This window comes from Misgurnus anguillicaudatus, unplaced genomic scaffold, assembly GCF_027580225.2.
Source record: "Misgurnus anguillicaudatus unplaced genomic scaffold, ASM2758022v2 HiC_scaffold_32, whole genome shotgun sequence".
In the NCBI taxonomy this organism is placed as follows: domain Eukaryota; kingdom Metazoa; phylum Chordata; class Actinopteri; order Cypriniformes; family Cobitidae; genus Misgurnus; species Misgurnus anguillicaudatus.
In genome coordinates this window covers 3,127,307-3,153,506 of record NW_027395282.1, presented here as the reverse complement: position 1 = coordinate 3,153,506, position 26,200 = coordinate 3,127,307, and the positions used below count along the sequence as shown (strand labels likewise).

The window sequence follows — 26,200 nt, the reverse complement described above, 5'->3', positions numbered from 1 at the left end:
GTTTAAAGCAGTTTATGAGCCAAATACAAACAACTATCAATGAATGAACTAAACAGATGTCTTTGATTTTGTGTCTGAGAATTTTTATATTTACGTGAATGTGCATCGATTTGTACAAACAGAGACATATTTGTCAATTCAGTTGGCATATTTCGTATCATTATTTCACAATTTGTGCACGCAAAAAGGAGGATGTGCATTTGTGGATCAGGCGACGCGCGTGCATTAATCCTGTTATGTGCATACGAGTTTTGAGACTTAAGTTGCGTGGTTTGCATTGAAAAATCTACGAGCACAGCTGTGCTAAGAAAACAGTCACCACTAGGTGTCAGTATAACGGAATTTCACACATGGCGGTGAATTAGGTTTTCTGTGTTTCCCTTTAGTCTGGTGTTTTTATAGCATTAAGTTTATTATCCATATATATTAAATGTTTTAATGGCTTGGCTACTGAGATGTGTATGTGTGCATGTATGTAATGTATCTTTATTGTCCTTTAATGGTAAGTCAATTATTTTTACAGTATAATTCACTTCATTTTAAAAAGTAATACTTTCATGTATTATACAATACCATTTATTAAATATTTCATAATTTTCCTATTTTCTATTATTTCTTTTTAACTTATATATATATAGCCTACGTGTTTGTTCTAAAACTATTGTGTTACATACATACAAATTAATATGCCCCAGCCTGTTAAATAACACTTCACATCATGGGTGTGTGCTATATTTATGTATTTATTAAGAATGTCCACATAATAATTATTAAAACAACCAGTAGAGAGGTTATAAAAATACCACAATAGAAAACTGGGGAAAGTATGAAATATTTAATAAACTTATTATAGAATACATTAAATTATTGATTTTTTAGTATAAACCATTCAAATCTTTAGTCTTTATAAATATATAAAAACATACCGTGATAAAAACGCTACAATAAAGGGAAGGGAACAGACTTTGACAGAACACCTGAAATCAGTTGCTTTGCTTAGGACCTACTCATTAACGCAATCCTGTATTACCGCACTGACAAGCCAACCGCATAAATGCAACCACGTCGCTTTTACGTTAAATTAATGAAACTAGCTATGACCTTCTTGTTTTTCACATCATGTATAATGAAGGCCAAATAAATTGCTAAGAGTTAAGAGGGTAATTTCGTTAAATCACAGGCTACAGCCAGGGCTGGTTTGTCAATATTGGGCGAGTACCCCAGGCAGTTAAACATTACAGCGATGAGAGATAAAGAGAGCGGGACAACTTTTTAGATTACATTAACACCAAAAACATTATAGACGAAAATAAAAGTCTACATCAGTGCCCAAGGAAAACTAGATAAAAGATGAGAAACGTGTACAAGCATGTAAACTGCTGCCCTGCCACTCATAACTTCCTATTCTGAAAGTTTCATTAATTGTGCATAACGATGACATGTGCAGCAACTGCATAGTTAAGTCTATTTAGTATTTTTCAGTAATGCAGTTATTTTGGGAAAATGTCAAAAATTGCATTGCAGGCTTATTTAAGGTGTGCCCTAAATTTTCTGCTAGCGCTCCTAAAATTTTCAGTCAGGGGCTACATTGCTCCTAATAACAAAAACGTTAGTCTGGAGCCCTGAATGACTAGTTTAAAAGAATAAATAAATAAATTAAATATATTGGCGGCTGGCACTTCACTGTGTTAATCCGGGCCTGGCTACAGTGAATGCGTGAGAAAGTGAAACTGAGATAATAGAATGATAGCGTCGTCTGCAGATTGTCTGCAGATGCAGTATTAAAGATTAAAATAACTTTAACTGATCAACACAAATATAAACCATCATTAACCATTATAGTTTTTTTCTTTGTGTATCTGCAGCATCCGCCCGTGGATGAGGAAGCTGCAGCCAATGCCGCTGGCTTTTTTCTTTATTGTGAACTGACTGAACACTTGACTCTTACCTGGGCATTTAGATATTCAAGTTTTCATTAATAATTTCTGGCTGAAACAGTTTAAACATGATGATCATCTGTCAACTCGACAGTTTCAGCACGTCCTATGCGTCTTTTTGTTCACTCCCCATGAGCTGAACGTTTTTTATTTTGTACTTTTTTACTTGCATTTCAACATATTCAAGAAACACACATGATATAATGTAAGTTGTTATACACTGTAAAAAATAAATTGTTGGCTCAATGAATTATTTTTTAGTAACTAGTTCCACAGAAATTTTACGTTCACTCAATTTCTGTCTCCAAAGTGTTACCTGGATTGATGTTTTTTAGTTGGCCCAAATTTGACTCAAATTTAAAAAAGTATGTTGGCTCAATTAGCTTTATGGTTCATTCAACTAAAATGTTTTAATCAGTTGAATCTTTAAAAACTTACAGCAAAGACTCTGTCAATTAAAATGTAAGTATTCACTCAATGTTTTATGTGTTACTTCAATTAATATTTATTATTTGGTATTTTTTTAATAACATTTTTTAATTATTTATCAAATAATTTATGCTGGTGTTGTAAACAAAATAATTAACTTCAGTCACATAAAAACAAAAGCTTTTTATTCACTTATTCACTTATCATACAGACTGAACATACAGAATTAAGTCTTCTTTAAATAGAGGGCATAAACAGTCCAAAAAGCCTCCAAAGTCAGTCAGAACATCTGCAGGGCCATTTAGGAGACTTTCCTCAGCCAGTCCAAGACTGTCTCGCTATGTCTCGGGTCTGCCTCTCACATCATCTCCGCTCTGGTTTGATAAACAGAGGAATATAAACACACACACATACATAAATAACATGTTTAATATAATAAAGTTTGACGTTGAAAGACTTTATTCCCTTAATAACGTTAATGTTAGGCCAAATTTCCCTCAGACATCACACATAATTAAACACTATTGGGTGGTTTTCTCGGACAGGGCTTTTCACTGACTAAAATAACTTACTGACATCTCTTAACATATGAGTGCTATTGTTTTGTCTCAAAATGCACGCCAGTATTGTATTATATCAGGTTTGTTTGTAGAAATGTCCCAATTATAATAAAGACCGAGTTCTAAACTCTGTCCGGTAAACCAACCCTATATCCAGGTTTTTTATCTTAACTAAAATAGCTCCACTTTACTTCGGTCACATAACATAACACACTTCTAATATATCTTTAGAAAAATATAATTACAAAAACGTCGAGTATTTGCGTCTTTGCCAATTAATATATTCTAAAATTAACATTTAATTACAAACACTTACCTGACGTGAACTTGAGGAAACAGCTGACTTGTGTCCTTCCTTGTGTGAACCAGTAAGTGATTCCAGCTGTTGCGTGCGGATTGATCTCAGATGAAATGACCTGTGATCCAGATCCTTCCGAGTTAAAACATTTTAAATTCAAAATACAAATACACAGACGCACGCATACATACATGCACACGCGCGAGGACGCGCGCGCGCACACACGCACGCACACGGGTACACACACGGGTATATTTAGAAGTTTTAAGATTGTTATGATATTGGGACTATTTCTCCACTCGCACCTTCAGCTCTGAAGTTCAAATTCGCAGGCAGTACGCAGCCCAGTTATAACAAATGTGAAAGATATGAAATATCATTCAACAGCGATATCATTTAAGTGCAATCCTAGAATATGATTTAAAACATACCGGCAAACCTTTTATTATTAAGTATAAGAAATTAAAATGAATTAAATCGCATGTTTAAACGCCACAGAGATATCAGAGCCAGCAGTCGATTTCTGATGGGCTTGCCGAGGCGAGGCTGCGCTGGGCGGGGTGTGAGGGCTTAAAGGAATAGTCTACTCATTTTTAATATTAAAATATGTTATTACCTTAACTAAGAATTGTTGATACATCCCTCTATCATCTGTGTGCGTGCACGTAAGCGCTGGAGCGCGCTGCGACGCTTCGATAGCATTTAGCTTAGCCCCATTCATTCAATGGTACCATTTAGAGATAAAGTTAGAAGTGACCAAACACATCAACGTTTTTCCTATTTAAGACGAGTAGTTATACGAGCAAGTCTGGTGGTACAAAATAAAACATAGCGCTTTTCTAAGCGGATTTAAAAGAGGAACTATATTGTATGGCGTAATAGCACCTTTGGGAGTACTTCGACTCGCCTGAAAAGTCCGCTCCCCTTCTCACTCTCATAATGGGAGAGGGAGGGTGTTACTGCGCCGAGTCCAAGTACTCCCAAAAGTGCTATTACGCCATAAAATATAGTTACTCTTTTAAATTCGCTTAGAAAAGCGCTACGTTTTATTTTGTACCACCAAACTTGCTCGTATAACTACTCGTCTTAAATAGGAAAAACGTTGATGTGTTTGGTCACTTCTAACTTTATCTCTAAATGGTACCATTGAATGAATGGGGCTAAGCTAAATGCTATCGAAGCGTCGCAACGCGCTCCAGCGCTTATGTGCACGCACACAGATGATAGAGGGATGTATCAACAGTTCTTAGTTAAGGTAATAACATATTTTAATATTGAAAATGAGTAGACTATTCCTTTAAGTGTCTGTGATTTTCTGGAGCTCTTCTCCGTCCGAAAGTGTCCGAGCACATTTTTAAATAGACGCTATCTATATTAACCGACTGCATATTTAAACTTTAAGCACATACATTCACGCCTGAACAACTCTTAAAATTACATTTTGTTACCAAATAACAGTAATATTATGAGCATTTTGTTGTCAGGAAACATAGCTGTCATAAGTCCACATATTGACCAGATTTGTCTTAATTAGTTCAGTCAACATAGCCAATCTGAATGTTGACTGGATTTGGAAATAACCATTCACTTAATGTTTTAAACACAGATTTATCTAGACTTAAAATAATGTGTCTACTCAACTAAGCCCAAACAAGAAAATTGGTTTAACTTATATTTTTTTGCCCTTCCAACATTTCATTAATTGGATTTTTTACAGTGTAGATAGAATAAGCTTGTTCTGAAATGATGACAAAATCTAAATGACTAAAAAGGATCTTGAAATGATCCATCTTAATTTAGCCAAAATACTGATTCATTCGTTTTCATACTTTATAGATACACATTAAAATATCTAATCAACCTATCATCGAATGCGTATGAATAGCAAGCAGTGTGATTATCGTGCAATAGCCTATGCCAAATTCTAATTTTGTGTGCATACGCCAGTCCTTCCCGTTCACTTAAATGGCGCATCGTTTTGTGTTGTTTTATTCATTGTTTTTTTGTCTATTTTGTAAACCATTGCCGATTGGGTTTGGGTTGGAAGTGGGGTTTGGATATCATTTTGTTTTACAAAAACTTACTCTAACCCTAAACCCAAGAGACAATGATAAAAAAAACAAATGAGAAACCAATTATTAAAAAAACACGAATAGATGAGCCATAAGGGAACAGGAAGGACTTGCGTATCATATTCACTCAAAATTGTAATTTTATGTAGCCTATGTATTGCACGATAATTACACTGCGTGTTATTTGTACGCATTTCATGAGAATACTAATATATTATTGAAAATGGCCTAAATGAATATGCCGTGCTTGTGTATTGCATTCGTTTTGTACAGTTATAGCGCAGTGTTCTGTAATTACTGATGCTCTGAAAATGTGTTGGAAATGTTCACTTAACAAGCCTAAACCATTTTCTTTCTTTCTTTATTTTTTGTTTAAATGTAGCTATAGCTTGTGTTGATGATGTTTCTTCTCATAAGGGTTAAGACATAGCAGCACCCTGCTTCTACCTTAGTGCACCTCGTTGTTCTGGATTTAATTTTTTTAGTAAATAAAGGCCGTAAAATCGCATACAGTGCACGCAAAATCACCGCAAGGGAAAGTCCTTCACCGCTACAAAACTAGTTCAGTAACATTATTTGTAATTTAATCAGTAATTTGATTTAGGAGCTTAATAAAAAAAAAAACGTTACCGTGTGTGTAATGTAGCCTACTGTCACTCAGATCAGGATCCTTAAGTATTACTGCCTTTCCTGATCTTGGTGACAGTACATTACATTTTTATTAGATTATAGGCCTACATACAATAATCCAATAAACAGTCGGGATATATAAATCCAGGTAAAGATAGGCAAAGAAACGCTCAGCAACGTTCACCAAGGCAAAGCAAGACTTCGCACCGAACAGATCTAAATGAAATAAATAAAGTCCACCAAATGAAGAACAGGCGAAGCGCGCAATCAGTCTCAGGTACGGGCCGATGGGAAATTTAGTAGGCTAAATGTTAATATTCGGGCGAGTAATCCCTCTGACGACCCAAAGACGAAGAGGAGCGCTTTTAACAACAGGCAACAGACTTTTTACAATTTATATCACACTAATTATGTACGTTTATAAATCATGTTTTACTTATGAATCGATCAGCAGTTCAGCACTTCAAAGTATGTATAAGTACTTTGTTAATACAATATTCTATAAGTGCTTAAATATAGGCTATTATTCACATAACCTTAAATAACGTATAATCTGATCTAGGAGCTTAATTAAATTTAGACTCCTAGATCAGATTATAATTGTTTGGCGTTGGGGATACCAGTAGGTCCTAAACAAAGCAACTGATTTCAGGTGTTCTGTCAAATTCTGTTCCATTCCCTTTAGTGCAGCGTTTTATCACGGTATGTTTTTATATATTTATAAAGACTAAAGATTTGAATGGTTTATACAAAAAAAAAAACAATAATTTAATGTATTCTATAATACAGTTTATTAAATATTTCATACTTCCCCAGTTTTCTATTGTGGTATTTTTATAACCTGTTTTAATAAAATTGTTTTAATGATTATTATGTGGACATTCTTAATAAATACATAAATATAGCACACACCCATGATGTGAAGTGTTATTTATATATAAACAGGCTGGGGCATATTAATTTGTATGTATGTAACACAATAGTTTTAGAACAAACACGTAGGCTATATATATAAGTTAAAAAGAAATAATAGAAAATAGGAAAATTATGAAATATTTAATAAATGGTATTGTATAATACATGAAAGTATTACTTTTTAAAATGAAGTGAATTATACTGTAAAAATAATTGACTTACCATTAAAGGACAATAAAGATACATTACATACATGCACACATACACATCTCAGTAGCCAAGCCATTAAAACATTTAATATATATGGATAATAAACTTAATGCTATAAAAACACCAGACTAAAGGGAAACACAGAAAACCTAATTCACCGCCATGTGTGAAATTCCGTTATACTGACACCTAGTGGTGACTGTTTTCTTAGCACCGCTGTGCTCGTAGATTTTTCAATGCAAACCACGCAACTTAAGTCTCAAAACTCGTATGCACATAACAGGATTAATGCACGCGCGTCGCCTGATCCACAAATGCACATCCTCTTTTTTGCGTGCACAAATTGTGAAATAATTATACGAAATATGCCAACTGAATTGACAAATATGTCTCTGTTTGTACAAATCGATGCACATTCACGTAAATATTAAAATTCTCAGACACAAAATTAAAGTCATCTGTTTAGTTCATTCATTGATAGTTGTTTGTATTTGGCTCATAAAATGCTTTAAACAGCGAAATGAAAGTCTCAATATACAAATGAACAGAACAGGATTAATGCACGCGTGTCACCTGATCCACAAATGCACATCTCCCTTTTTGCACGCGCAAATGATGATATTTGAATACACAATAAAACATTTATATTTGTACATTTGTACAAATCGATACACGTTCATTCAAATTCTGAATTCACATATTCAAATCTTAAGACATTTGTTCGTGGATAGTAAAATACATTTGTGACATGCATCCAGTTCACAGATAACTGTGCATGTATTTGTTAATAATTTTGAGTCTAAATTATTTCCATATTCTTTCCGTTAACTCCCGTTGACTCTGGTGCTAGCGTACAGTGAGGAGACCCATCCAATATGGCGCCGACGCTTGATGCGTTCCAGTACGTCTTCTTCTTCTTCTTCTTCTTTTGAATTTACGGCAGCATAGACGCATCACCGGCGTATTACTGCCCTCCTCAGGTCATTAAGGGACTCGGTTAAGCCTTTAAATCCTTGCGTACAGTCCAGTCTTGCGCAGAAACTTTATAAAAATCTTTATGGACTCATAATCCTTTTGGTTAAGAATAGTCTGTACAGATATATTAGAGATTCCACACTCCAATAACTCTGAAATCATGTGACGTCTTGCTGTATAATGGATGGAACACTCCATTATTACATGATTTACAGTTTCTTCTTGTCCACATCTACATCTGCCATCTGGATGTTTCCCAACCCTTGCTAACCCAAAGTTTAATGTACAATGGCCCAACCTTAATCTAGTCAAAATGACACTATCTTTCCTTTCTAATGTTCTACTTACATTACATCCTACTATTGGCTGAACAGAATAATAATGTCTGCCTTTATATCCCTCATTCCATTCTTTTTGCCATAATTTTATTGTTCTTTCTTGGATAATACTTTTACATTCTACCCTACCGAACATAACCTTCAACTCCACTTCACTTCTATTTACTGCACTTCTTGCCATTTCATCTGCCTCTTCATTTCCCTTAACCCCAATGTGAGCAGGTACCCAAATAAATCCCACTATACTCCCCATTTTATTAACTCTATTAAGTGTTACTAAGATTTCTACAACTAGATCTGCCCTGACTTCACTTTTTCTTCCCTTTAATGCCATTAAAGCAGCACTTGAGTCTGAACAAATTATTCTTTTCCCCGATCCATTTTCCTCCACCCACTCCAAGGCCAATAAAATAGCCACCAACTCTGCAGTAATGGCTGACATATTATCTGTTAGCCTCTTTCCATTCATTACTTTCAGCTGAGGGATACACAGCAAAATCACTGGTGTTAAAATAACACCCACGGTGTCAAATTTAACACCGGCAAAGTGTGTATATGTGTCCACACTACACTGTGTTAATTTAGTCAAAAGTGTAGTGTTAATTTAACAACACCCATTATATGTTAATTTAACACTCAATATTGTTAAATTTGACACTTTGTTCAACACTATTCATTGTTGTTTCCACACTACACTGGTGTTGGCACAGAAATACAGTGTTAAAAATTAACACTCCTAATTTAAGGTCAACACCAGTGTAATGTGAATTCAACAATGTTAAGTGTTAAAATACTGAGTAATAGCCACTTTTGTTGCTAATGGGTTGTTTCTATAAAAGAAAAATGACAAGAAATATTGCAAAACCTCTTTTTATTAAAGTAAATCACATTTAATATTTACATTGATACACACACCACTTTGCATTTAACACTGCTTATTTAAATACCTCAGCTACAATTAGAAACAGAATACAGTATGGAATAATGAAAGTTATCTTATACCACAGCGCAGTGACATGAAAACCACTTATTATAAAAGGTCTTTAATATATCAAATAACAGTTAAAAAAATTAGCCACCCTACTTATCGGCAAGCAGAAAGGCTTATCCTTCACAATACTAAAGATTTTTTCATAACAAAAAAGACATTTCAATTCAAAAGACGTTTCATTTTTCTTAAACACGTTCCAACCTGGTATTTAGTTCTGTAGTTGTTTTACTGTACAGTAGTGGAAGGCTGCATCAGTGGTCTTCATCATGGAGGGAATGGCTTTTTGGTCCAGAATGATGCAAAAATTCTGGATGCAACTTTTGTTCCCAACGCAGAGCAGGCAGGGCTGTGCTGATTCATCCCCCTCAAAGCATGGATTGATGCTCATCACCTAAGTGTTTTAAAAGAGTGTATTTGATGAATGTATTTGATGTGTATTAATGAACTTGTATGCATTTGCATGGGGTGAACAATGCAAGCAAACTAACTGCTGAATAAATAACTAGAACAAAATACCAAAAAAACTTACACAGCACAATCAGTAGCTTCAGTTGCACATTGACCCTCTCCAGTCTTTCCTCCTTTCACAAATGAAGGCAAGAGATGAATGAGCCAGGGAAGAGCTGCCACATCACTGTCCCGTCCTAGCAAAACAGAATTTAAACACCATGAGTATACAGTTAAACTTTAAAACCGTAAAAGTAGCAAACCCATGTACACTTACCATATTTAAACTCCTGTTGACCAGACAGAGGGTCATCCATATCTTCATCAGGATATAGGCTGCAATTATCCTTTAATTGTTGTATGTTGGCTATTTTGCAATACATCGCCTCAGCATATTTCTGCAGATTTTCAAAGACAAAAAGGGTCAAGAAAATACCAAAAAGGATGCAGTTTTAACCGTTATTTGAATCAAAATCATCTCAGTATAACAAATCATGTTAGAGACAGTGTACAGTACTAAAGTACTGTGTGTACTCACATAGTTGGTAAGCTCTTATCCTCCAAACTGGGTTAAGGAATAACAGTTCCAGAATTCACGGGTATGCCGTATTCAAATATAGTCTGGTAGGGTCCTATCACAAAAAAATGACAATAAAGACTCTGAAAACTCAACATTCTTTTTATATTAAAAACAGCACTCAAGACAATATGAATCTTCAATTATACATTTTCAAAATAGTAATCAATTTGATTGCTATTTAATATGATATCAATAGCAAAACGATGTATGAGAAGATAATATATTTTTATTAAAGTTGGCAGCAGGTCATGTCACTTTCTTGCCTGATTAATAACCATAATATGTACAAAACTACATATACTAAAAGGATTGGTTAAACTGTTCAGTTATGTCAAATAAAATGATTTATATGTATAAATGAAACTTACCTTCTGTAATGAATTTATATAAGTATTAGCAGTCGTTTCTCATTGGAAGTCATCCATGTCAGGTCTTCTTTAATAAACTGCCTTAAAAACAGCATCTCTTCTGAATGATTTTATGCACTCAGTGTGTACTTTCACCAAACTAGCATCTATAATGACAGAAAAACAAATGTTCGCCATACACGTTTTACACTTTCGTATGTATTTGCATCTGTCTGACATCTAGCGCCACGAAAAGCTTACAACACACAATGCATCCAATCTGTGCATATTCTGAGGTAAAATTAATTGTTGGTTTGGCGATATTTTCCCTGTTTGCATACATCTAAAAAAAAACACATGACGATGCGGTTGCGGTTTTCTCCGGGTTTTTCAGTAATTTGAATAATTAACGTTAACCGATATCCGTGCACTCACGTGCATGTAAACGACCTCGTTAACTCACGGTATCTAGCCTATATGATTACCTCATAACGAGCATCATATGGTGAATAAACGAGCTTTCATTTAACTTAATTTCATACCTTCAATTTGTAGTGCATGTCGCGTTTTATCAGGGTTCAACCTTTCGTTCATATCTCCTGTTAATATTATCCTTCTTGGTTAAAACTTTTAGCTAGCAGTTTAACTTTATACCAAACTAACAAGGGAACAACGTAACACAAGGTAGCTCTGATTAAACTGAACCAAATAACGAACAAAGGGGAAATAAAATGGGAAAAATATCTTATTTAGGTTTTTTGGCATATGGCTGCGTAGAGTCAGACAGAGAAATAACAGTTTAATTTAACTAAACCAAGTGAATATGAGATTTACCTGCTCTCTTCAGTCCTCCTTTGAAAGAAAATGGCGGTAAAATCCCTGACAGGAAATGTTTAGTGGAGGCGTGGCTTGATTTACACCACTCAGTGTGAAATCTGGTAACACCCTTGTTTTACACTGACACTGTCGTGGATATAACACTGGCCTAGCAATGGGAGTGTTATTTTATTACCAGATAGTGTTAAAACAGCATCAACACCGTGTATTTAACACCATCCCTGAAAATTTAACACTGGTGATTTTGCTGTGTACTTATTCCTATTGCTGTTCTCTTACTTCTTAAATTCATTCAGCTCTCCTTTAAATGCTTAAACACCATATCCACAGGGTTACCTTCATATTCCTTTATTTGCTCTAAAATACTTAGGTCCACTTTAGGAACTGGCAGTAACCATGGAGGTACTGGAGGCCAAATAATTACTGGTGCGATCATGATATCGTTCACTCCTGCATTCTGAGCTTCCTTACCTATTGACGTCTTCCTACTCTCTTTTTATTTCCATCCCTTTCCTGAAGTTCCCAGTGCTCCTCTAATAAAATCCTAGCTGGGTTAACACAATTATAACTTCTTAACTTTGTCCAATAAAACAGGAATAATTTATTCCGTCGGAGCTCTAGTGTAGTCTCCCCCATTTCAATTAACAAAGCATTAAGTGGCGTAGATCTCATTGCTCCTCCACAAATTCTCAGTGCTTTTGCTTGTACTACATCCAATTTCTTTAAAACAGATTCTGATGCTGATCTATATACCATACACCCATAATCAATATTAGCTCTAATTATTCCCCTAAAAATCATCATTAAACACTCTCTACTTGCACCCCAGTCCATTCCCACTAAACATCTTAAGGTATTAATAACCCTCTCACACTTTTTCACTGTATTATTTATGTGCTCTTTCCAAGTCATTCTTTCCTCAAACCAAACACCTAAGAACTTAAACGATTTAACTTTTTCTATTGGATTATTATAAATACTTAAAGTCTTATCTAAAATTTTCCTCTTTAGACCAAACACAACATATTTTGATTTTGATACTGAAATTCTAAAACCCCATTCATCTGCCCATGCCTCTACTTTATTAATTGCTTGTTGCATTTGTTTATAAATATAATTCAAATTCCGCCCTCTTTTCCAAACAGCTGCATCGTCAGCAAATAATGCCATTCCAAAACCTCTATTTAACTTACTAAAAATATCGTTAATCATTACATTAAATAACACTGGGCTAATAACACTTCCCTGAGGGGTTCCATTTTCCACACTTTCCTTTCTGGACATAGACCCGTCTACTTTCACCTGAATGGTACGCTCCTTCAGAAAATCTTTAATCCAATTTAACATCCTACCTCTTACCCCAGCATCATATAACTTTATCATTAAGCCCTCTTTCCATACTGTATCATAGGCTTTTTCAATGTCTAAAAACACACTCATGACAACTTCCTTATTCGCCATAGCTCTTCTAATATCTAAGTCCAACACTAATACAGAGTCCATAATAGACCTTCCCGCTCTAAAACCACTTTGGTACGGAACAAAGAATTCCTGTTTCTCATACTAACCGATCTGTAACCATACGTTCCATAATCTTGCATAAAACAGCTGTAAGAGCAATTGGGCGATATGATTTAGGATCATCTGCCTTTTTCCCCGGTTTTAATATTGGAACAATCGTTGCATGTTTCCATTCCCTCGGCAAAATACTACATTCCCATACTACATTAACTAATTCCAACACTTCCTCTAACACGACATCATCCAAATGAAGAAATATTTGATATCCTATTCTATCTCTACCAGGCGTTGTATTTTTCCCCCTAGCGATTGCTTGTTTTAATTCTTCCAATGAAAAATATGCATTCACCAACCTCATGTTATCTTTATTATATTCAAGTTTATACTTCTCATTTTTTAATTTCTTTTCTCTTTCCTTTTTACTAATTGGGGTAATGCTTTCTGAACTATGCACCTCCTTAAAAGACTTAACTAACAGATCAGCTTTCTCCTTATTTTTAACTGCTTCCTGTCCCTCAAATTTTAACACCGGAATTTTATTAGTCCGATACTCTCCTGTCATCCTATGCACCAGTGCCCATAACCTCCTACTATTTGTTTCAGGTCCTAAAGTACCAGAAAAACTTACACCAGCTTTCCCTCTTTGCCTCTTTTATAACTCTTCTAGCCTTAGGCCTTAATCTCTTATAATCTATTGCGTATTCTTCCATTGGACACTTCCTTACCTTTCGATATGCCTTATTTCGAGCTAACACTGCTTGAGTACATTTCTCATTCCACCAAGGCACAATTTGCCGTTCTTTTGGACAATCATACTTTGGAATAAACTCTTCTGCTACCTGAATCAACAGAATCATTCCACTTGTCTATATCATCTTTAACCACATTATTAATCTCTTCCTGAGCTCTTATATTAAATTCTTCCCATCTAGCCTTAGAATAATTATATTTTTCTGACCTGTATTCCTGCTCTTTTACCAATTTCCTCCCAAATCTACTTAAAACTGGGACATGATCACTCCCAATCGTATATCGGTCCATTATATCCCACTCTGCTCTCATGGCTAACTCTGGAGAAGCAAACGTTAAATCTAAACAGGAACTACCCCCTTGATTAACCTGAAATCTAGTAGGTCTACCATCATTTAACACCACCAACCCATGTTTATCCAAAAATTCTTCTAAAATTACCCCATTTCTATCCCGAAATCTACTGCCCCATAAATCACTGTGCGCGTTAAAATCTCCCACCCATATTACTAGTAGCTCAACCGTATCCATTATTCCTTCTAATTTTTCCTCCTCTAACATTAAGCCTGGATTGTAATAATTAATTACAGTGATTTTCCCCGATCTGACCAAATTACACCCACTACACATTCAAGTTCAGAATTTATCTCAATTCTTCTATGTTGTAAATCTAATTTTATAAAAGTAGCACACCCACCTCCTGCTCGATTACCTCTGTCAGCTCTTAAAATTTCATAACTTGGAATAACAAAATCCAGGTTTGGTCTAAGCCATGTCTCCTGTACACATATCACATCTGGTCGCTCTACAAAAGCATCAACAAATCTCTTAAATTCCTGCCCATTGGCTACTAAACTCCTAGCATTCCATTGCAATATATAAAACATATTTAATACTTAACCCATTTCGTCCTCTGATGACTCACGTCTTTCCCCAGATTTACCTTTCTCTCGAATGAAAGGAGCTTGCTGGCTTCCTGTTAACCCTCCATGCATATACTTATACAGCGTTTCTGGATGTATATCTTTGATCCCTAGAAATCTATCCGCCACCGCAACTACTTCCCTTGCAACATCTGATTTATTCTTAGCTCTCTCTATAATCCTCCACACAGCTTCTGAAAAAAAAGCTAAAAATTCTGTCTTTCCGATACCGATGTCATCATCGGGCGTTTTCTCCCACATCTGTTGTTGTTTTTCCGGGCCTACTTCATGACCAGCACTTGTTCTCTCAATTCTTTTTAACGCTTCTGCATATGACAACTTATTCTCGTCCCTCATCTTCTGTACGGCTTCAGCTTTTGCATGGACTGGGCATCCCCTAAATGCAGCTACATGACAACCCCCACAATTACAGCATTTGATCTGACTTTTACATTCTTTAAAATCATGATCTTCGCTACATTTCCCACACCTACGTTTACCCTTGCAAGCCACTGCTACGTGCCCGAATCTCTGGCAGTTAAAGCATCTTAATGGTGGTCTTTCATACTTCTTAACTCTAAAGCATAAGTAGCCTAACATAACTTTCTCTGGTAGTGTTTCTTCCATGAATGTCAACATTACTGCAGAGCTTTCCCGCCCATCATCTCTTTGCTTTTTCCCCAACCGTCTTGCTTTGATCACTTTCCCTCCTTTTAAGTTACTTTTTAGATCTTCCTCAGAAATGTCATATGAGACATTAAAAATAACTCCTATTGACTCATTATTTCCAGGAATAAATCCTTCTACGCCCTTTCCATTTAGGTTCTTTACTTTACAGGCTTTCTTTTGCTGCTCAGAAGATTTACAAATGATCATTAACATTCCGTTTGCCATTGTCTTAGCATGTCTGATATCACCTATCTCTTGATTTATAGCGCTAGATAACTTCAAAGGGCTAATCGATCCAAAACTCCCTTTTCCATCTCTTACTTTAAAAATCACTTTAAATTCTTCATCTCCTTGAATGTTCTCCATCTTCCTACTCTTAACTTGTCTATCTATATCACTATCTGTAGAATTTCCGACTTCCTGAGGGATTTTACGATCTCTTTTCCCTTTTTTACCCTTCATTTTCATCCATTCCCCTCCAACTTTCTCAACCCCCCCCCCAGATCCATCCAACATAGGCTGAATGTCAGATTATTCACCCGAAAGTGAAATATAGTTCATTCAGTTTCAATCAAAAACCTGCTGTTCTGGCGGAAAACAAACTGCTTCTCAGATGCGAGAGTCACTTCCGCATTTACGTCTGTCGTCTTAGAACACGCCGTTCCAGCACGTCATGAGGTGTCTACGTATATAATGTCTATGGCTGCTACTACTACTGCAGCTTCACTACAGATACAGCTTCTCAAACTGTCTTTTTAAGCACATTGTGTATTTATTTATGTCAAACAATCTTGTAGGCACAACATTAACCACTAAAGGAAGATATTTGTGTTGTCAAGGTTCATCTGTCCATGCAAGTGGGTATTTTTTTCCAAGGCTATTTGATTATAGAATGAAAATAATATTTTCTCTGTAATTTACAGAAAACATAAATTTAAAACTAACTTCATAAGCTGGCTATAACCTCTACTAACGTAAACATGAAGGTAAATGTAGTCACAATCTGTTGTTGCATCTGCTATTCTAAAAAGTTTGATGTTTGTCTGTGTTTTAAACTGTATTAAGAAATGTCTAGGGCGGTGTATGAAATAACTCCCTATACAATTCATTCACTATTCCCTACATTAGTTTATAAAATGAGTGTTTACAAAATTTTGTCAATCCGACGACGTTTAACACGATTAAAGGTTACGACGATACAGTGTACATGCACCCTAAACATTGCAATCTGATTTAAATGTTCGTTTACATTATTTAAAATCCGAACGGAAAGTCTGCGCAAGCGCACAGCCAGGGTTGCCAGACTCACGTTTCAAAGCGATCCGACTGGACGTTCGAAACTAGCCCAAAAGCATCCCAATGACTATTCACAGCCCAAAAACCAATAACTTATCAACGAAATCATTAAATCTTTAACCCGCAGAAAAACAACAACTGGTGGAAACAGTTTAAACAGTATCCCAAATCTAAACTCGAAAAAAGCAGAGGACTTGGCAACGCTACGCTCGCGACAGCAGCATCTCTCGTTGGAGTTCACGCTTTTATACTCTGTATAAAAGTCAAAACTGAGTTGGAATTGTTCTTAAGAAGTTTTCCGATATAGGTAATGAAAACACACTTTTCAAAAGTCACAACGCTATTTTATTGCTTTAAGTAGCCTAATGTTTTAAAAGTATAAACAAACGCTGCAGAATTTAGTACAGCGTGTGACTCCATTAATGCTGTTGTTGTTGCGTGTTTCTGTGACGAGATTCATAAATATAATACGTGAACTTGGAGCGCAAATGTTTTGCGCATGTGCACGACGTATTTTTGCATCCGATTGAGAAAGTCACAGTCGAACTAACATTGTGTTTTTATCAGCAATAAGAAAAGTTCTTCTTTAATGTTTTGTAGCTGGTATATGTGAGTTTCTACAAAGAGAAATCATGAACTTCAGACTCTCATCACTGATCCTGCTCTTACACATTCAAGGTATGAAACACAGTTTTGTTATTATACTGAAATACTTCAATTCATTATATATTTGTTAAAAGTATGTCAGATTTTAAACTAGTTTAGTCTCATTTAATTTACATCGCTGTACTCCAAAGGCTGGATTCTCCATTTGGATCAGTCTCTAAAATGTTTAAAGTGAGTTTGTGTATTTAAAACTGAACTTAGAGATTTGTGTTTGAGAACAAAATTGATGAATCTGAGTTAATATCCTTACAGGACTGTCTGAATCTCTCATCTTGCTTTGTAATTTTAATGAAGTTAAATACAGATAATCTACAAATGAAGAGTTTCGTTGCAAAACGAGATAAATCCATTTTTTTACAAAAACATGTTTATTATTATGTTATCATGTTATTATTTTGTTTTATGGTGCTACTTAGCTGTATTTTTTAAGTCATGAAGGTTTAAATCCAAACAAACCAGCTGCAGTTGAATTGAAATTAATTGGAATGCACAACCAAAAAACGAGATTTCTGAACAATTAAAAAAACGGTGGTTATCTCATTTTGCAACGAAACTCTTCAAATATTATTAATGTTACGGTTACGGTTACTTCTTCAGGGTCCCTAACATTGGATAACTTTAATGTAACCTGTGATAAACTGAATATTTGTGGTGCGAGGCGGACATGGATGAGTGTGAGGTGCGATTACTCAAACATCAACATCAAAACTGGGTTCTGGTTCAGTCAGAAACAGAGAACAAACTGGAGAAACAAAGATGAACCTGAAGATTTGACTTTAGATTCAGATTACTCAGGACGAGTGGCTCAGAGGATCACTAACAACCAATCAGATTTCACAATAATAGATCTGATAGAGAGAGACAGTGGAGAATATCAGCTCATGATCATTATGAAGGATGGAGTTAAACATCTCAGCTCAGTCACAGTCAATCTAACAGTTTCAGGTACATTTACATTCTCATCAGTCCAGTTAAACTCTTTTCATTTCTCATCTAATCTAAGATTTTGATTATTTAGTTTTACAGGTGAAGATGAATCCTGAATCTACAGGACAGCGAGTAAAACTGAGCTGTGATTCTTCCTGCCCTTTAACATCTGAAAATGGTTACTTTTGGTACAAGAATGGACAACGTTTAACATTTGACCAAAGCATATTTGTGTCATTCATTGGAAACACTGACAGTTATTTCTGCTCTGTGTCTTTTTCATCACCCTCTTCATCTGTGTGTGAGTTTGACATTTATAAAATATTTAAATTAAGATGGAAGAACAAATTTAGCAGTTTTCTTGTTGATTCATATACAGTATGAGTGTGTTTGTAATTGATTGTGAATGTTACAGCAGTATTTTGTGACTCTTTCAGGTCTTTCTAACAGTAGCTGTTGGGGTGTGACTTACACCTCTAGAAGAGTTTGTGCTTTAGTGGGATCAACAGTAAATATTCACTCTTCATACTCACATCCCACTGGAGATACAGTAGAGAAAACATACTGGCATTATTATAATTTTCTTCATGGGGAACTTGGAGATCTGCGTGAGGTTCATCAGTTTGCTGGTCGTGTGGAGTATCTGGGAAACACACTGAGAATCAAAGACGTCAACACGAGTGATTCTGGAGATTATCAGTTCAGGTTCATCACTAACACATCAGATGTAGTTTCTGGTTCTCCTGGAGTCACTCTTACTGTTACAGGTAACTGCTCATAATAAACTCTCTGTGCAGCACTCATTATACTGAAGCATTATAGCTCGTGTAGGAGTCTGATATCAGCACGACTGTGATTAGAGGTTTAGTTAATTTTTTATCAATTAAGCTAAATCAAAAATATGAGGCCCAGCTTTGAAAATTAGTTTATGTGAACTCTGTTATATGAAATTTCAGATACACAAGTGAGAAGCAGCCCAGACCCTGTGATAGATGGAGAAAAAGTGATATTAGGCTGTTCAACTTATTGCACTCTGGATAACAAACATACTTACATCTGGTATAAGAATGGACAACAGGTAACAGATGGATTGACATTATTAAACAAGCTGTACCTGGACTCAATCAACAGTGAGGAGCTACAAGAGTATTCCTGTACTGTAAGAGGTAACACAACATCTCATCATACATCTGACTTTACTGTTACAATGTAAAAAGTAAACAGTTGGATCAACTTAAAAATAACTTCAGTTGGTAACACCTAAAAAGATAAGTTGTTTCTTATTGTGAAATTCAAGTGAAATTTCAAGTTGAACAAAACTTGTTCAATCTACATTACTGAGCTGTGATTCCTCCTGCCCTTTGACATCTGAATATTAAAGGGAACAGATTGAGACACAGGGTATGACCTGAAGACAGGACCATGACAATGTATTGATCAACGCAACATGTTGCGTAAAGTTAAATATGTTTTACTGTGTAAACTTGACGTGAGAGCACTGCTGAGCTTAATATTGCAATACTCATGATGAATATCCATGTTTTAATGATCTAAAAATATTTTAATGATCTAATTAATGATTAATGATCTTGCCTAAAGCATATAGTCTAAAAGGCGTGTCATTGTCGCGGTTAAATAAAGGTTAAAATAAAGATACGTGTGCTTGTGTTATGATTATTTAACATGTTCTTATGCACTGCGTCCTGTGAAGGACAACTCGCAGGTATCACACACCGGATGCATGTGCATATTAAATAGCGCAAGCTTAGTCAGACAGAGTCTACTTCAAAATGCTACATTTCCAAAAGTCAGCCACGCACTGCCTTTTTGGCTACAATTGTGCAATTAAAAGGGAGCACAAACACATGGATGAGGAGAGAAGGTAAAAAAGCCCTGGCCACAGACGCAGCGAGATGCTACAAAATTACAGAAATGTTCAAGCGAGCAGGTCTGTCAAAATTACAAGTACAAGCACACATCTTGGTTAGTTATTGCCTAATAAGTCAAATAAGTCACTGGCGCAGCTTCTGCAGGTTTCAAAGTCAGGTGCCGGTGTGCCGTGTTGTTTTGTGTACTATCATTACTGGGGAAACCCCTAAAAAAGAAGATGAGGAAACACAATCAAGGTGAAATTTGATTGTGGCACTGAACGACATAACGCATCACTCAGAACTTTTGTGTTATTTTGAAAATATGCACACAGCTGTCATGATGGTTATTTGTTGAGTAGCGCTGTGATAACGGCTGCAGTGAGACTGAAATCTGAGAATCACAGAAAAGTCAAATTCTGAATGTTCTGCCTTTTCTGAATATAACTGAGTTTGTGTCTTTTTTTTAGATACGATAGACAAAACAAATGAAGCAGTGGACAGCTCAGTGTTTCTCTCTCTGTTGGTGTTTCTGCCTCAGTTTCTCATCATTGAAGCTCTGTGGATGTGGTAAGAAAAAATAACAACTAAAACTCAATTAAGCAATACACTGCAAAAAATGTCTTTCTTACTTAGTATTTTTGTCTTGTTTTCAGTAGAAATATCTAAAAATTCTTAAATCAAGATGTATTTTCTTAATGAGCAAAATGACCTAAGAAAATAATACTAGTTTTTAGACAAAAAAATATACAATTTAAGTGAATTTGTGCTTAAAACAAGCAAAATTATCTGCCAATGGGGTGAGAAAATTTTACTTGAATTAATTGTTTAAGAAAAAATAAATCTTATTTCACAATTTTTTTTCTCACTCCATTGGCAGTTAATTTTGCTTGTTTAAAGGACAATTTCACTTAAATTGTATATTATTTGTCTTAAAACTAGACTTATTTACTTAGGTCATTTTGCTCATTAAGAAAAGCATCTTAATTTAAGAATTTTTAGATATTTCTACTGAAAACAAGACAAAAATACTAAGTAAGAAAGTCATTTTTTGCAGTGTATCGCTCTCGGAGTCGTCTGATATAGCTCTATATCATCACGGCTGTGATTAGGCCAGAGGCACGAGGCCGTAGGCTTTTATACAACAGTTCGACGGCACACATTTGAAAAAAGAAAACTAGAAAACAACAACGGAGTTATTTTAAAAGCCTCTTTGTTTGGGAACTACTTTCTTCCGCCACGGATTTGAGGGCGGCCAGAATGACAGGTAACACTTTCGGCTGCTTTGAAGCTCATAATAACTCAATGGACGGAGTAGCCATTTCTTTATATTACCGTTTCTTGGTCACAATGTCACAACAGGGTAGGGAAGTAGGACGCATACGCAGAGTTCACAAAATAAATAACATTTAATGATAAAATAGGAAACCAAAAACACGAGGAGTAAAATGACGAACAGGTAGCAAACACAGGAACATCCAAAATGTGACACAGGGAACAGACAGGGTAGTAATGACAATGATCCAGCAGTGAGCAAACAGAAGACAGAGGTATATATACACAGACTAAATGACAAACAGGTGTGATGAGGCAGGTAATTAATCAATGAATGTCCAGGTGATAACAATCGGAACAGAAACAAGACATGACACGGATTAACCGTGACACACAAAGTGTAGTTTTAAGATTAGTTCAGTCGAGAATGTATATGTATTATATTTAAATCTGCAGATTAGAAAAGATAGCGCCTGTTTGAACGTTTGCTTAGTAAGATTCGGTGCGTATGAGAACCAGAGCATGAGCGGACGTCAGTGTTCACTCGCCCCGCTGACCACCTCCGTCTCTGGGCTACATCTCTGACAGGGATTCACTGGCTCTGATGTTGCCCCTGGCTGTGTTTGATCATCAAAAATGAGATCAAATCAGCAATATTTGGTGTCATGATGAAACTATTACTTGTTTTCTTATTCATATTTAGTTTTTTTTGTGTTGTTATTGTTTTGGCGTGAGGTAAAAGTTAATAAAACTATATTTATATAATGTTACTATTGCTTTCCCATTTAATCTCAACGCGATACGAGCACTCGCTTGTTATTAGACTTTGTTCTTGTCAGTACTATATAAAACTTTTTATAAGTGTCAGAGAGATGTTTTTGCATGCTGCTTATAAATATATCAGTGGTGATATCTCATAACGTGTTTTAATAGTCACGTCACGATAAAATAAATGATCAATGTCCACATTTAACAGCTGTGGTGCTTACCTGCGGTTCCACAGTGTTTTCGCGTTCTGAGGAGAGAGATCGCTCCAGAAAAAAATATTGTTTACATTCCTCTTTCCAAGTGTTAATCGTCCACACGATGTAACAAGACATTACTCCCATTAACTTTATTGTAACATCCAAGAGCGCTGATCTTTGAAGGAATAATCACTTCTGATTGGGATTCACACACTGATTCATGAGTGTCAATGAGACACACGGAGAGTGTTTAAAAACAGCGCGTGCCGTCTGTGTGTGTGCGTGCAGTTTTTCCAGTCAGAGATGAGCCTGTATCACTCATACTAAAATGACCAGCAGGTGGCGGAATGATACAAAATGGTGAAGCGGTTACTGTGCCGTTATCAGTAGAATATCGCACGCCTCTTAGCCAATCAGATTCGAGAACCAGAAAGAACTGTTGTATAGTGAATATTCTGATATGAATTCAGATTTCAAGAATATGAATCTTGATACCACGGCTTTTAATCAGCATGAATAAATTGAACTCATCTAAAAATAAAACTGATGACACAAACAAATAGAGGTGAGAAAATCTGTATATCTGTATGTTAAATAAACTAATGGTCAGATTTAATAACATTATCTCTTTCTGTGTGTTTGTCATTGTTAGATGTTGCAGGTCTGTGAGTAGATCAGCTGTCTGTCCATCAGAACTACTGGAGTGATGTCACAACTCTCTTTATGACATCATCACCTAGCAACAGTCTCTCAGCAGTGACATCAGTGATGCAGTGATGTCATATACAGTGACATATTAATGACAGTTCAGTGTAAATAATCTAATGCTGAAATAGATGAATTATTCATTGAAGTATTGAGTTTATCATTCAACAGTCTTGTGTCAGTGTCAGATCAACTGTAACATCACAATACATAAATCCTGTAAAAACTTTGCTATAGTGCATCTTTATGGAGATGATACTGTGATCTACTTTCATCTTCACTATAAGTCAGGCTGTTATTCAACTCAATGCTGTTTTTAGTTAGGTTAGGATTTTATTACAGTGCTGTGCTTTAATCTTGTAGTTAGGAAAGAATTTGTTCAGTTTATTTTAAAATGTTTTGGACTATGAGGACATTATTTACATGCATGCTGCTTTCACTGCATGGGAATTACCTGCATTACCATGGGAAAGTTTAAAGCGCTTATTAAAAGTTCGAAGCTTATAAAGTTTATCTGTTATAAGAGTGTTTTATTGCTATTCTCAAGCTGGATTTTGTATAAATACATTTACATAACATTTCAGTATTTACAAATAGTATTAAAAGTCCTTTATATTAGTGAATTTTAACTTTGATATCTATTTTTATTGTTTTTAATTTAATCTTTGTGTAATAATGTGTCTTCTGTGCAAGGTTTCACTCAAAAAGAGTTGGGAGACTTAGTAAAATAAAGATGAAATAAAAGTAAATATAAAAAGTTGATTTTAATTGGTCATTTACTGTTTTAACAGGAGAGTTTATTTAATCATAAAAGTGCTGTCATCATTTCCTCACCCTCATGTTGATCTAAACCTGTATGAGTTTCTTTATTCTGTTGAACACATGAGGGTTTATAATGATTTAACCACACAGTTGACAGAGGTGGACAATAACTTATTGGTGGACAGAAACTTGAGTCTGTACACAAGAGAAAAAAGTCACTGAGTAAAAAAGTAGTAATTTGAGTAAGAGAATTGTAATTTCTTTTCTGTAACGTGATTGTTTTTTAGCAGGAGACAAACAGTCTATCAGTAATAATCTTGTAGGGTCATGTGTCATGAAGTTTTGATTGTTTTTTTTAACCAACTGGCGTCATTCACAACAACATGGATGAAGGCAGATCCTGAGTGCAGTGATCGCATCCATGACCTTACTTAAAGAGTATGAAGTATGAATTATGGTCGGGCAAATTATTTTTGTATGTATTTGCTCACCTGTTTCAGGCAAAATCAACATCAATAAGCAGAGGATTCACACATTACAATAAAGAGAATATTAAGATGCAGTAATTTTCTTGAAACATCACAGTAACCGTGTGCATGTCTGTGTTTAGTTGACTTCATTTAGGTTAGATGTAATCAGTTCACCCAATACAGCCGAGTCAACTGCCTCTAGTGGACAAAAACAACACTGCACCAAATATACAAGAGTCTCTCTGTGGTGTACAGATCAAAAGGATTTCCAAAGTGAATTCACTAAATAACACAAAAGAAAGTCATGTTTAATTTAAAGGGGTCACATCAACTAGGGGTGTGCATTGGCACTGCCCTCGCAATTCAATTCAATTACGATTCACAAGGTAACGATTCAATTCGATTCTACGAAGCATCAGAATTCTACTGTACACAACAAGGCAAATTTTTAATAAGTCAAGTAAACTCAAGTGCAACTATTCTCAACAAAAACGAAAGCTGAGCAGCTTTAAGACAATGCCAATTATATACCTGACCAGGGCTCGCAAAATTAATATATTATTTAAAATCCCTGGTAGCCCTTCGGGCAGACACTCTTTAATTTTTGGTAGCCCGAAATTAATATAAGTAGCCTGAATAAAAAAATACACTGTTTAATGTAGAATATTGATAAATCCTGGATTTCCATGTAAGCCAAATATTCCTGCCCATCCCAGCTAACAATTTGGTTCCCAAAACGTTCCCCTATTTTCCAAGGTTTTTGGTTAGCCAGGAATGTTTTCTTTAAGAAAATAAACATTCCCCTAACAAGCCCGTAGGCAGGGGGGGTTCGGGTGGTTCGAACGAACCCCCCCTCACTGCCAAAAGGTCCAGAATTTAAGTCGTTTTTTCGCGTGAATCTTATTGTCATCATTGTTTTTATCAATGCTTCTGACAAATATTCTGTGTTCCTGACACATTATTGAAGCTGGACGCATGACCGTACTCACCATTGAGGTCCACGAGGTCCGGATTTCGGTCATTTTCTGACGCTCGTTTTATTTGACTCAATGCTCAGTGCTCGTTTGACTTCTGGCTGCACTGCGCAGACCGATCGGCATGTGACGTCTTAGCACCGCGAGACCGATTCAATAGTAAATGACTCAGTATGCTTTTAAATAGATCTCGCGGTAGTGTGATGTCACATGCCAACAGGTCTGAGCTGCACCCCATTAAGTAAGATAAAGTCAAAATTATTCCGAGATGACCAATCAAACCAGGCAGACAAAGGTGCAACACAGGGGTCAGATGCGCCTTTAGTGGAAGCGCAAGAAAGATGTAAGTAATCAAACGCTGACTATTATACAGCCGTTTAATGACGAGAAATATGAAACGCAGTGATTGTCAAGGTGACAAGACAAGAAACATTACTGCAGCTGAGCCACATGAATGTCCAAATTTAATGCGCTGCTTTAACTCCCTCCAGTAATTTACTTCCCGTTATTCAGCGTGTTTATTAACAAAATTCAATGCCACTCTTTAATTCTTTAAGATATCTTTTTTACTGTATGATTAGATTCACTGTTGAACTTGAAAACGGAAAACGCGACGCATCACGTGCGCGGTACAACGCTTCATCCACCGGTAATGCGCGTGCACGGAGTTTAAATGGGCGCACGTTCATCTTTTGGCTTAAACATTTTATTGCATTCGGTCTTAAAGCCCAATAAATAACTTACTTGTAACTTCTTCCTGTAGTGTTGAGCCGTTGAGCTCTGCTATTAAAAGTAAGTTTAAGGTTTATCATGGAATTTTAATTTTCTGAACAACTTTTACTAAAGTTACTGCAGTTAACAAG

General features: G+C 35.7%; 1 protein-coding gene and 1 long non-coding RNA gene across 6 annotated transcripts in view; one reads left to right on the top strand and one right to left on the bottom strand.

Moving 5' to 3' along the window:
* The window catches only part of LOC129453070 (uncharacterized), a 206,855-nt gene that overhangs the window by 122,857 nt on the left and 57,798 nt on the right, over positions 1 to 26,200 (top strand). For 2 of the 4 annotated variants that reach the window (XM_073865616.1, XM_073865614.1), the window contains 4 exons: positions 17,989 to 18,336; positions 18,410 to 18,619; positions 18,756 to 19,085; positions 19,275 to 19,484. In XM_073865616.1, coding sequence (XP_073721717.1) covers positions 17,989 to 18,336; positions 18,410 to 18,619; positions 18,756 to 19,085; positions 19,275 to 19,484 — 1,098 coding nt within the window. Of the gene's footprint in view, positions 1 to 16,922; positions 17,033 to 17,325; positions 17,404 to 17,988; positions 18,337 to 18,409; positions 18,620 to 18,755; positions 19,086 to 19,274; positions 19,485 to 26,200 lie in introns of those variants that run through there. The other 2 variants (XM_073865615.1, XM_073865617.1) reach the window with 2 other exon arrangements.
* On the bottom strand, positions 9,486 to 11,755 carry LOC129426049 (uncharacterized). Of its 2 annotated transcripts, XR_012368590.1 has the most exons (6): positions 11,564 to 11,755; positions 10,751 to 10,896; positions 10,341 to 10,434; positions 10,080 to 10,200; positions 9,885 to 9,999; positions 9,486 to 9,746 (listed from the first exon to the last, which is right to left on the bottom strand). It is a non-coding gene; the product is annotated as an uncharacterized lncRNA (long non-coding RNA). The 2 variants fall into 2 exon arrangements; XR_012368589.1 differs by lacking the exon at positions 11,564 to 11,755 and having other exon boundaries at positions 9,489 to 9,746; positions 10,751 to 11,119.